General features: G+C 43.8%; 1 protein-coding gene across 4 annotated transcripts in view; it reads left to right on the plus strand.

The window, feature by feature from the left end:
* The window catches only part of NCKAP5 (NCK associated protein 5), a 1,102,414-nt gene that overhangs the window by 1,017,434 nt on the left and 71,258 nt on the right, over positions 1-13,722 (plus strand). For 3 of the 4 annotated variants that reach the window (XM_024980953.2, XM_010802114.4, XM_015475847.3), the window contains 2 exons: positions 3,720-4,034; positions 8,151-8,287. In XM_024980953.2, the coding sequence (XP_024836721.1) occupies positions 3,720-4,034; positions 8,151-8,287 (452 nt within the window). Of the gene's footprint in view, positions 1-3,719; positions 4,035-8,150; positions 8,288-11,287; positions 11,421-13,722 lie in introns of all 4 variants that reach the window. The other variant, XM_024980966.2, reaches the window with a different exon arrangement.

Raw genomic sequence — 13,722 nt, forward strand, 5'->3', positions numbered from 1 at the left:
AAGAGTCTTTTAATTTCATGGCTGCAGCCACCATCTGCAGTAATTTTTGGAGCCCAAGAAAATAGTCTGTCACTGTTTCTACTGTTTCCCCATCTATTTGCCATGAAGTGATGGGACCAGATGTCATGATCTTTATTCTTATCTTATTCAATTATTTTATGAGTTCTTCTAATTTCCTGGGTGAGGGGAGCATAAACTAACTTCAAAAGTACAATATCTAACACTTTTTTAGGTTACAATATTTTTTTTATGAACTGTGAGAAACTTATAGTGCCTTAAAGAAACTACATAAAGAAGGTGTCAGCATTTTCACTATAAACTCTATTTCCAAAGGTTTTTGCATTCTGGAGAGATTTTGCTTGAGGGGGAACTTGGCATATGGTGTCTGAGTTCCTGACTGTCCACACCTCATTTCATAGGTACTTAAAATTGAGTCCTTCAAATTCACTACATTTGGCATCTATAATTTTTAGAAATAAAAAGATGGGTTTAATAGCAGATGATTTCTGAGGTTAATGTCAATGCACACAGTTCTGAGAGAATGAGAAAACTCAGGAATACCAGAAGTTCTGTTTTATAGATTCTAACCAGGACAATATTGTGGAGGGAGAGAAGAGAAAGAAGATTAATTTAAAGGGACAGATGTGAAAAAATGTCGGTGTCCTCAGAAGAGCACGAGAGTTAGACTTCCTTTATCATTCTTCCTACCCCATATTTCTCCCTGTCCTATTCCTTGCCTAGTGTTCCAGGCCAGGCAGTATCAACAGGCTTTGATGTCTGGGGCCTTTCCCCAGAAAATCACTAGAAAGGTTGCCAAGAATCCTACTTTGCTTTTTGAGTTTGCATTTCAGGGGACTATATTAACCCATAAAATGCCTACAGAATTCTTCAACCAAGCCAAAATAAATATTGCCCTTGGAGGCAATGCCTATCACCAAGCCTAGAGAGATAAGATTTAAAAAAAAAAAAAAACCCTTGGCATGGAAGTCTACAGATGCAATCCAAGAGGGTGCAGGAAGAGAGACTGAGTAACTGTGGTTCTCAGGAACTATGCAGATACCAGAAATGCCAACCACTGACTCCATTTTCAGGATAAGCATGGGAGCCAGCTGGTGTTCAGGGCCAGAACCAGGTCCAGAGGACAAGCTGGGCTCTCTGACCAGAAGTAGGGGCCACTCTGTGTGCCTTAAGCTCACAAGGCTGCCTCAGTGACTGTTAACTGAGCCGTCACGTGAACAGAGCTCTAGAACTGTTAATTGTTAAACCCAGAACGGAAGTATCCTGAAAATGGTGGGAGGAAATTATTATGGCAGGCACCTTGGGGCACATAGGGACTGACACATCAGAGCTGCTACATTCCATGAATTTTTGATCCTCATCCCTAAGGACTGATCCCCTTCTGTGTGAGATTGAAATAATTTAGATAGTTAAAACTGTCCCAAGTACAACATATGGACATGTTAAACATGAGGAGTGCTATATATCTAGGTTAGCATGAAGAAAGGACACCAAATTTTGAATAAGAAGATCTTTCTTTTCTGGCTGTGCATTCCCATGCAAACAGCTGAGTATTTTTCTAAAAGTCTCTTTTGTAGCAATTGAGTTTGCTTAATTGAGGAGAAAATGAGCAGAGAAGATAATGAACAATATGGGAAGCTGAGTGAGAAGAAAGCTGACCGCGTGGAGGCCCTGAAATGAATGGACCTAAAACTTAGCCCTTGTGGTTCTAGGAAAGAGCTCAGACTATAGCTGTGTGATTCAGGGCTCCTGAAGTCCATGACGAGTCTCTTGAGATCAGATGGCATGTGAGATGGCTAAATGGCACCATACTGGAGAACGGGTATCTGCACCTTCCTAACTTTCACTTTGGAGACTGAATCCTCTCTTTTGATGGGGACTCCATTTTCCTAAGAGCTTCTAAAACCAAGCACTAAACCTAATAGAACCTATAAAAGTCAGCTCTGTACCCATCTCCACCCCCCTTTGTTTTCACCTTAGTATCCGGAAATTTCCAGAATTCTATTACTCAGAGCAAAGAGGTTTCGAGGGGGACAGTGGGGGAATAGGCAGATCTGCTCTTCAGATACTAATTGCTGTACATTCAGTGAGATTTGTAAGAAAAATCCTCAAAGATAACTATATACCTATCATATCTACTGAAATCTAATAAATATCCCTAGCATATTGTCGGAGAAGGCGATGGCACCCCACTCCAGTACTCTTGCCTGGAAAATCCCATTGACGGAGGAGCCTGGAAGGCTGCAGTCCATGGGGTTGCAAAGAGTCAGACATGACTGAACGACTTCCCTTTCACTTTTCACTTCCATGCATTGGAGAAGGAAATGGCAACCCACTCTAGTGTTCTTGCCTGGAGAATCCCAAGGACAGCGGAGCCTGGTAGGCTGCCATCTGTGGGGTCACACAGAGTCGAACACGATTGAAGTGACTTAGCAGCAGCAGCAGCATATTGTCTATGTCATCATTCATTATTTCCTTCACTCAGCTATTAATGGTGTGCTAAATTTAAGAAATTCCACAGTGCACGTATTTTTTTTATTCTCACAGCAACTCATAAGGAACTTGAGACCTTGAGGGGTTAAGGATCTTCTGTGGCAAGTTCACACAATTAGTTATTAGCAGAAACCAGACTCCAAGCACCACTGAAATGTTAGTTGTTGAGCCTCTTGGTACAAAGATCATGACATATTCTATTACATTCCTCACCATGCCTAACACAGTGCTAAGATGTGTCTATTCCCCAGTCCTAGACTAAGATGGTAATATAAATTATACTAAGGATGTTTCATTCTAAGATTGTAATGTGAATAGGAGACTTTTGGGTCACAGGCAAATCTTGGAAGCTATCTCATTAGCTTAGATAAACTACATTTTGGGAATTAACTATGTAATAACTTTTTTCAGATATTATATTTTTTCTTGGATAAAAAATGTTTTAAAGTTGAGACGTAACCAGCAGAATATGTCACACATATGGTGAAATCAGCTTGGTTTGTTTTGGCGAATAGTGGGATCCCTGGAAACAAGAACTCCGAAGGGCACTGATGAGTTTTGGCCATTGAGAAAGGTAGATGGAAAGACAGAAAATGGCCCTGTAACCTCAGTAAGACCTTAGATGGCAGTGGAGTCAAAGGAAGCCCACATGATAAGTGAGGTATTTGGGGGGAATGCCCTTGTACTGTGTGAATTACTTGTCCTCACAGTCAAATTGAGAGGCCAGAGACTTAGTGAACTACTGGATGGATGATAATTCATGATAAAAGATGCACAATCTCCTTTGTTAGGACATCACTTCAGTTTGTTATGTGTGCTTATTAGTCTTCTTATTTCAGTTAATTAATGTCACCCAATTGATTGAAGTCATATGGTTCTCAATTGAAATAAGAGTGAGCAAAAATAATTTTTGGCCTCTAATGACTGTTCTTTTTCTTTTACAACTCTGGGCAACCATGCACATTGTACATACACATGACTCTTGCTGTCAATAATGGCCAGCCTTGTAACTTCGTATTATGTTATGAGAATATGTCTGTGTTCTAATAAATGTCTGTTTCATGCCACTCATTAGAAACTTACTACAACCTTAATAGTACTTCTTCCTTCTAGATATCCCCTTTCCTCCAGACCAGATCCAAATGCTCGTGATCCTTTTCTCCTTTGATGTGAGCCGTCTCTAACCCTCACTATGTTACTCTGTCTAGAAACAAACTGCCAGATGAGGACCCTGGACAGTGGGATTGGAACCTTCCCACTCCCAGACTCAGGAACTCGTGCAGCGGGACGATACATACGCCAAGCAGACTCCCCTGAGGACACTGACCCCATCCTGTCTCTCCAACCGGCCCTTTGTGCAGCCTCTTCCATCAGAGCCCAGACCCTTGAAAGAGAAGTGCCTTCCTCTGCAGATAGCCAGGGCTCTGCAGACAATGCCATTGTTCACTCCACATCCGACCCCATCATGACTGCCAGAGGGACGCGACCTCTTCAGAGTCTCCTCCCCAAACCAGCCTCCTCAGGTACAGTGCCCCTTACCTTTCAGATGAGATTGTTTTCTCATCAAAGTCATGTACTTGCTCACAAAAATGGAAAACAAGCACCAGAAAAGGTTCCCACCAGGTCAGTCAATGGCCTCTGCCCAGTGGAAGTGTGTATGCATGAAATCCCTTTATGTCCTCAACCGAAAAGTTACAAAGTGAAGTGAAGGCACTCATTTGTGACTGACTCTTTGCGACCCCATGGACTGTAGCCTGCCAGGCTCTTCCATCCGTGGGATTCTCTAGGCAAGAATACAGAGTGGGTTGCCATTGCCTTCTCCAGGGGATCTTCCCAACACAGGGATTGAACCCAGGTCTCCTGCACTGCAAGCAAACTCTTTACTGTCTGAGCCCCCAAAAGTTACAAAAGTAAGTACTGAACATCATCACTTAGTATTATTCAAGGAGCCTAGGTTGCCCTAGTGGCAAAGAACCCACCTGCTAATGTGGGAGACCTAGATTTGATCCCTGGGTTGGGAAGACCCCCTGGAGGAAGGCATGGCAACCCACTCCAGTATTCTTGCCCAGAGAATCCCATGGACAGAGGAGCCTGAGGGGCTGCAGTCTATGGGGTTGCAAAGAGTCAGACACAAACTGAAGCGACTTAACATGCACATGCCCATACACACATAAAGGAAACCAGCTGGTAAGCACAGGTATATGGACATATAAACGGATACAGAGACACCTATATGACACACACTTCAGATTTTATCTTTTAAATCTTAACTTTGAGTATAGACCAATCTAGGCCCAAGACATAAATTTAGCTGAAATGTTGTTTGCCCTCTAACCAGAAACATACATCTTCTGACATATTCCTATCCTGTTCAAATGTATTTATATGTTGAACTATAAAAAATGTAGTTTGATATATTAGCAGTAGATTGTGCATTAATGACAGTGGAATGGTGGGAGCCTTCCGCCTGAGAAGAACTATCCTTCGCTACAGTCAGTTGAAACAGGCTTTCATGATTAAAGACAGGACCAGGCTAAGGGTCAAAGTTTTTTCACTGTTCACTCAGGATTGAAAATATTTATTACAGTTCAGGATGACACTAAATAATTTGTAACTTGTATGGCCCATGTTGCATTTATGATGTGCATAAACATATGAGCTAGAATTCTGAAGGCTTTCATTTATGATTTGATGATGAGAAAGCAGCCACAAGTAGAGATTATACCAGGGGCTTCTGAGAAATTAGAAATGAAGACTTTTCATTAAACATCTTTGAATCAGTGTGATTGGGTATTTCCATGGCTGAGTTCTTCCTCCACACAGTAATACTAACTGCTGTGAGTGTTTCATCACAAACTTCTGCTCATCTCAAGCCAAGGCTACATTTTAAAAGGCCCGAATGCATATTATTTTTGAAGTAAATGCATTGTTAATTAATGACACAGCCTCCAGAGATTCAGGGGCGAAATCGTAGTTATAGATTATGTGCTCCATGCCTGACTAGCCACATGTGTGACCTCAATTCAGCAACTGGCTGCCGAGCAGACTCCATGATTAAACACTGTCATTATAACAAATTGAATAGAAACCGCAAGCCTTGAATTGCTTCATAGGAAGAGAATAGGAAGGAGATTGTTCTGATCTTGCTGCTAATATTCAGTGCTTCAGTTTTCTAAGGTGTGTGTCTTAATTAAATCGTCATGAAGAGTTATAAAACAAAAAAAGTGGTATATGGTAGACAGTAAGGTCAACACGACGCAGGACATTTTTGTGCTGTGCATCCTGAAACTTCCTGCCCACCTTAGGTTGTTGTCACCATGTGTCAGAGGCAAGGCCTGCTTTCCAAGACTTCTCTTCTGTGACCATTGGTTACTCGTCTTAAAAATTAAAGAACAGAAAACTAGATGGAACAAAAGGAAGGTAGTTTCACGCAGTCACTTCTGGTTAAAATATGCATTGGAATTGGTTATTTTCTTATCCCCATATCAAAAATGGAAGTAACTGTACAGATCTCCCATTGCTGATGAAAATACGATTACTTTGCTTCTGCTCACAAGCAGAATGCTACTGAGAGGCTCTCACAGCATGTCCTATTGATAATCATTGAGGCTGGAGCAATAATAACACTAATTCTCCATTCCGACATGAGGAAGAGCTACACTGTGCAGGTTAGTCCACTATTATGGGTTATGGAGGAACTTTAATCGTTCTCTGCTAATTGCACCCTGGCTACTTAAAATGTAATCCCTGGGCCAGCAGCAACCCCTGGGAGCTTGTCAGAAATACCAGTTCTCAGACCCCACTCCAGACCACCGAATCAGGATCAGAATCTGAAGTGTTACAAAAGCTCTGAAGGCGTATGCACATGTGAGCTTGCACAGTACTGCCCAGCGAGACCTTTAAGGGCCTCTGGGCAGTTTCCCAGAGAAGGCAATGGCACCCCACTCCAGTACTCTTGCCTGGAAAATCCCATGGACGGAGGAGCCTGGTAGACTGCGGTCCATGGGGTCCCTAAGAGTCGGACATGACTGAGCAACTTCCCTTTCACGTTTCACTTTCATGCATTGGAGAAGGAAATGGCAACCCACCCCAGTGTTCTTGCCTGGAGAATCCCAGGGAGATGGCGGAGCCTGGTGGGCTGCCGTCTATGGGGTCACACAGAGTTGGACATGACTGAAGTGACTTAGCAGCAGCAGCAGTGCAGTTTCCCAAACCACCTATTTCAAAATGATCTTCATCAGGTTGCTAGGAAAATCAGTTTAGTTCAGTTCAGTTGAGTCACTCAGTCAGGTCCAACTCTTTTCGACCCCATGAATTGCAGCACCCCAGGCCTCCCTGTCCATCACCAACTCCCGGAGTTCACTCAAACCCATGTCCATCGAGTCGGTGATGGCATCCAGCCATCTCATCCTCTTGTCGTCCCCTTCTCCTCCTGCCCCCAATCCCTCCCAGCATCAGAGTCTTTTCCAGTGAGTCAACTCTTCGCATGAGGTGGCCAAAGTACTGGAGTTTCAGCTTTAGCATCATTCCTTCCAAAGAAATCCCAGGGCTGATCTCCTTCAGAATGGACTGGTTGGATCTCTTTGCAGTCCAAGGGACTCTCAAGAGTCTTCTCCAACACCACAGTTCAAAAGAATCAATTCTTTGGCGCTCAGCTTTCTTCACAGTCCAACTCTCACATCCATACATGACCACTGGAAAAACCATAGCCTTGACTAGACAGACCTTTGTCAGCAAAGTAATGTCTCTGCTTTTGAATATGCTATCTAGGTTGGTCATAACTTTCCTTCCAAGGAGCAAGTGTCTTTTAATTTCATGGCTGCAGTCACCATCTGCAGTGATTTTGGAGCCCCCAAAAATAAAATCTGACACTGTTTCCACTGTTTCCCCATCTATTTCCCATGAAGTAATGGGACCAATCAGGGCTCCCTAATCAACCGTGTTTGGGAAAAGCTGCAAATTCAAATCCTCCCTTTGGAAATCATGACTGTCCCCATTAGCACAATGAAGACTCCGAGATATTCTCCAAAAATGAAACCCGTTTGTTCATTGTATATTAACACATGCATATGGAATCTAGAAAGTTGATACCAATGAACCCATTTGCAAGACAGCAGTGGAGATGCATACGTAGAGAACAGGAGGAAGGAAAGGGTGGGACGAACTGTGAAAATAGTGTGGAAACATGTATATTACCATATGTAAAACAGATAGCAAGTGGGACTTTGCTGTGTGACACAGGGGGCTCAACCCAGTGCTCTGTGACAACCTCAAGGGATAAGAGGAAATCTATTTGCTATTTGATGTATTAATATAACACTACCTGGAGAATGATCAGTCTTTCCCAAGCAGTTTGCCCACTAAATGCTTTCTAACATGGAAAGTCTGTCAACATCTTGTGGAAAAGTGGTCCGAGGGCAGTTTGCCTTTGGGTCTCCAAGACTGAACGTCCTCTAACGATGCATGTAATTATGCAGACGTTTCTGTTAGCAAGACTCGCAGGGGATGGAATGTTGGCAAACCAAGCTTCTGCCGTGTTTAGACCTTGTTGATTATTTCTGCATGTCCTCCCCTCCTCCCTAAACTTGTGAAGAGTTGAAGGAAGCTGATTGTAATTTCATATGCATTTCCTCTTTTAGGAAAAATCAATTCCCAAATGAAGAGTGAAGCCGAGCCAAGGTCTCAAAATTGTTCACCATTCCAATATGTCGAAAACACAATGGCGAGCAAGCCACTTCCAGCCTGGGAGGGTGATGACGCTGCTGCAGAGACCCAGGTAAGGAGAGATCGCCAGGAGGGCACCCTCCATCTGCTGGGCCTGAGTGGGAAGAATGACCTCCTTAACCACTTCTGTGGTAGAGTTAATGTTAAATCAAATTTGTTGTGGTTCAGTGAAGAATGACCAAGGCCCACGGCTCTCCTTTTTTCCTGATAACACACTGATAACACTGTGTTCTTGTAACTCAACTGTTTCTGCCCATCTGCACCCTGACTCTCAAGGTAAGGATTCTCTGCCCTGATGAGACACTGTGGGACTGTCATTCACTCTCCCAAACCATAACAGCACCACTTAGAATGAGTTCATGATTATTTTTTCATTATCTTATCAGTTACATTAACTTTACCTTGCACCTATGAGACAGGTAAAGCAGGCGTGATTATATTCCCTTTAGGGATTAAGAAACTGAGGCCTGGAGTGGTCAAATGACTTGTTGGGGTCAGTGAGACTTGTGTTTCTTCAATCCCTGTCATCTTCACAGTCCTTCGTCCTTCATCCTCCCTGAGATGGCACACACACAGGCTTCCTGGCATGTGATTGGACCTGGGGAGGAGCTCAGGGCTCAGGGACTCGGGTCTTCTCCAGGAGCTACATGGTATTTTCTCCTTAGCACCCTCCCGCTTACCTCTTCCAACTCATTACCTGGGCCATATTCAGCTTGTATATGATTTCTCACCTTGTCCTTGGGCTGGCCCACTCTGGGGTCTTTGGTGGTGCCCGCACACAGTGAGAAGAGTGGGTGGAAGGACATAAGAGTCAATCACCAGAGCTTCCTCGCCCTTCCTTGACCCTTCTTGCTTCTGCCACCTCAGCTCTCCCACTCCTGGCATTAGGAGGCCCCATTACTATTTCTACTAAGGTTTCTACCCAACCATGATGAGCAAATACCAGATTAGCCCACATCAGAGATCCCACATAGCCAGTGTGGTGGAGCCTTCTTTCAGCCTTTAACACCTCAGTATGTAAATGAGAACCTGGACAAGTAGGGGAAATGATCCCCTGGGCCCATAGCCTCAATGTGCAGCAGAGGCCACCAGCTCCAGAGATGCTGGACTGCGGTCAGGGTCCAAAGGAAAGTTACTCTGGCACTAAGATTAGAACTCAGCCCTCTGAATTCCATGTCCAGCACTCAGAACAGGGGTCTGAAAGGCAAAGGAGTAAACAAGTGTGTTTTGTCATGCCTTAATCAGACACAGAAATGATAGGCTTTTCTCAGTTTCCTCTAAAGCAGTAGCTGCCACATGTGAGCAGACATCAGAATCATGTGGAGGGCTACATGTGATGTGTATCCTGCTGCCTGCACCCAGAGTCCAGTTTGGTATAGATGGGGTGAGATTCAAACACTTCTAATAAATTCCCAGGTGATGCTGATGCTGCTGGTTCACAGAACACACTTTGAGAAGCAATGCTTTAAGGACTCTGTGCTTGCTTTTTGGAACTAAAAAATTTATAAAACTTTAAAAGACACCCAGACTTGGGGGGGAAACAGTTCAGAAACAATAGGTAGTGATAGTAGCAAAGGATTCAAGCAATTCCAAGAAAGTAATAAAACAAAAACAAAAAAAGAGGGGGTGTCATTCAGTGCTGGCAGGAAGGAGCCTCTATGAATATTCATATCCCCAACACACACACACCTCTCTGGGGTTCCTTCCTCATCATCCTTCACCAGCTCAGTCCATTGGAAATCCTGCATGGTCTTCTAAGAGTCATCACTGGGGCTTGGAACTCATAACTCTACTTCATTGACTGCTAGGGAGGGAAAGTGTAAAGTATGGGTGAGCTTTATATTTCTAGTTCCAAGTACAGTGGTTGGCTCCATTCATGTCTTGAATAGACGGATGAAAATGCATTTCATCATACCCAGCTTCCTGCCAGAACTCTAGACACAGGCCTCCCTTGGAACCACTGCTGTAGACCTATCATCCTTCATAAATGTCATCCTTGCTAGACGACTGATATCTCCTGGATTGAGCTCTGTACCCCCAGAACCTAGGATACCACTTAGCCTAGAGTAGGTACTATGATGCTTAGCACAGAATCTTTGGAATGGGTGGATGAATAATTAAATGAATTCAGGAATAAAGGAATAATTGCTTGGATTCATAACCCTAGATAAAGGAGCTTACATTCTAAAATACGTTTTTATCATTTCTGACCAAATGGCACCCTCCCAAACAGATTTAACTTCTGTGCATAAACTACCTGGGGTGGGTGTAGAATAATCGGTCCTAAGAGGACAGTCTGCAAATGTAAAAGAAAGCCCCAAATGCTCTTGATTCTACACAAAGGGGTTGAGGTCTTAGATACCAGTATTCTGCTTATGTGCACAGTGTGAAAAACCATCTATACAGTTTGAACAACCTCAACAGTTCCTGAACTTGACTTTATTGCCATACCTGTGACATCCTCATGGGTCATGTCGTATGTTCATGTGAGCAGGAGAGGAGACTGATTCCCTTGACCTGTGAACTGTTAGTAGATTCAGTGATTACATATAACCCTATAGAGCCAGCAATTGTGTACTTTCCTAAAGGCTTTTTAGTCTTTCAGGGCCTGGAATAAAATTATGAATTAGGCAAACATGTATTCTTTTGTTCCCAAGGTTGATTACCGTCATACTCTCTGATACTTGAAAGCTAGTGGTAAGATCAGCTAGATAAATAAGCCATTAGGCTTGGGACAGCAGCTCTAATGGGCACTTGAGAAAAATAAGATGCCATAAAGTAGTGTACCAAATGCAGAGGGGGTAACTGTGGGGACCGTCCCGTACCTGGACAGTGGCAGTTCATCAGCACATTCCCATTTCTGCAGCTCTGATAACCTAATATAAGGCACCAATTCCACGTGAGACAGATCAACTGACCAGGCAGTGAGGGTGGGGTAATGGGGATAGAATTCTGTGCACAGACCAACAGCCAGATATGAACATCCTCGCGGGATGCACTGTCCATTTTGACTTGCATGAATCATCTTAACAGTCTCATATTACTCATTTAGGACAAGGCACCCAGAATGTGTGCATACTCTGCCAGCGGTAGCAGTGATAGTGACAGTGACCCGGACTATGGAAATAATGGTTTTGGAGCTGGAAGGGGCAAGTTAGTGAAAGCAATGAAGAGCACCACCCCAGGTAACACCCGCCGGGTCCCCAGGAAATTCAGGGAGCCTCTCTCTTGGGTACCCTTCGATCATGCCTTTCACCAGGCTCTGTTTCGACCTCACTTAGATCTTATATCTTAGTTCCACGTCTCTCCTGAGATCTAATTTCCTGGTACTTACGGAACATTGTCTACGCGCATCAATTTGTTTTCTGGTATTATCTTAATGACATTGCAGTGCAGTCTGAAAGGATTTTATTTCCAAATCTGGCGTCTCCCAAAAAGTCTCCAATGGAGTTATCTTCGTAATGAAGGGATGGCTATAAAGATAACTTTGTTCTTAATTACACACTTTGGCAAGTTAAATCACCCCATGAGCTATGGATGGGGTGTTCCAGGCTCTCTGCTCATATCATGCTCTGTAACTCTGGACCTGTTACCCATTATGAGCAGGTCTGTTTACTAGGCTCAAACTCCCTCACATTATTTTTATTTGAAAGAGAATTTGCACTAGAAAAGCCTTCATCCTGAGGCATTTAAAAATATATATAGTCAGATGGCATTTCCTTACAGATACAAGAGGACAGATGACCCCTAATATAGAGTGTGATCCAGGATCTGCTTTTCTCCTGATCCACTGTGGATTATCAGAAATACTTTAATGAATCAATGGAGAATCATTCTTTCCATACTAATCAACTTTTATCAAATACTAATTTGGCAATTATCTGTTGTAACCATGACTGTCCTTTTTAAAACAAGTCTGGTATGTTACTTTTGAAAAAAAGAAATTACCTAGTAATTGTGTGAGTGTTAACCGGTTTTCCATTTGTCTTGGCATTTGTGACATGTAGGGTAAGATGGGCGTGTGAGAATAGTCATTAACCTGAGCCTCCTTTTTGTTCCTTGCATCCTACAAATCACCAGAGAGGCAGGACCAATGGGTGGATCCTGCAAAGACTTACCAAAAGGAAAGTAGCTAATGCCCCTGGCGTTTTAGTTAGGCTGTTGTCCTTGTAAGCTCTCAGGGGTCTGTCAGTGTCCCTTTGTTGTAACAGTTAAGGGGAAGGGGAATTAATTGTCAAGGGTCCTTCTCCATGAATATGCTGAAGGCCAGGCCAACTGCTAGTCTAGCTCCTCCCTTGCGCTTAACATGGATCCACAGTGAATAACCTCACCTTGCTGACCCTTAACTGTTCTTCCTGGCTCTAATTTCCTACATTTATTGAACAAATACTTATTAAAGGGCTCCTCTGGGCCAGCTTTCTGGCAGTGAAGGAATGAACAAAGATCTCTGCCAGGCAGTAAAAGATAGATATTTGTTGGTGGTGTTTAATTGCTAAGTTGTGTCCGACTCTTTGCCACCCCATAGACTGTAACCTGCCAGGTTCTTGTATCCATGGAATTTTCCAAGCAAGAATAGTAGAGTGAGTTGCCATTTCCTACTCCAGGGGATCTTCCTGACCCAGGGATCAAACCTGTGTATCTTGCATCTCCTGGTTGGAATAAACTAGTAAATGAATATCTTTTGTTGAAAGGAGATATGGAAGAAACAAGTAAAGCAGGATAGGATATGGAAGAACAGGACTGCTCAGGAGTGGTGGTTGGTGGGACCAGAGCGGGAAGAGGGGGCTCAGATGTTAAAATTTCAATAGAGCAGTCTGAACAAGGCTCACTGTTGTTGTGTTAATTACTCTGTCATGTCTGACTCTTTGCAACCCCATGGACTGTAGCCCTCCAGGCTCCTCTGTCCATGGGATTCTCCAGGCAAGAGTACTTGAATGGGTTGCCATTTCCTTCTCCAGGGGATCTTCCTGACCCTGGGATTGAACCCGGGTCTCCTGCATCTCAGGCAGATTCTTTACCATCTGAGCTACCAGCGAAGCCCAAGGCTCACTGAGAAGGTGGTATTTGAGCAGAGATGTGGAGGAGGAGAGAGTGAGCCTGGAAGACATCTTGGGGAAGCACATTCTCAGCCCGGGAACAATCAGTGCAGACACCTTGATGCTGTGGCAGAAGGAGGATGTTGGAAGACTAGGAGATGAGGTCAGATGAATGGAGAAGGGGTCAGAGCTCTTGTAAGGCCTTGCTCACCTTCCTGAGGACTTTGCTTCTCCCCTGAGAGCCATCCATGGGGGCCTTTGGGCAGTCTGAACAGAGCAGTGGCATGATCTGAGATGCTTTCCAAGGACCACTCTGACTGCTATTTTGAGAAGACTGAAGAAGCCAGGTCGACTAGAAGGCCATTATACTTATCCAAGCAACATGTGTTAGTGGCTGAGACCAAGGTGGTCCCCGTGAAGGAGTGGGCAGCACGGGCTAGTAATGGGACTG

This window comes from Bos taurus, chromosome 2, assembly GCF_002263795.3.
Source record: "Bos taurus isolate L1 Dominette 01449 registration number 42190680 breed Hereford chromosome 2, ARS-UCD2.0, whole genome shotgun sequence".
Taxonomy (NCBI): Eukaryota; Metazoa; Chordata; class Mammalia; order Artiodactyla; family Bovidae; genus Bos; species Bos taurus.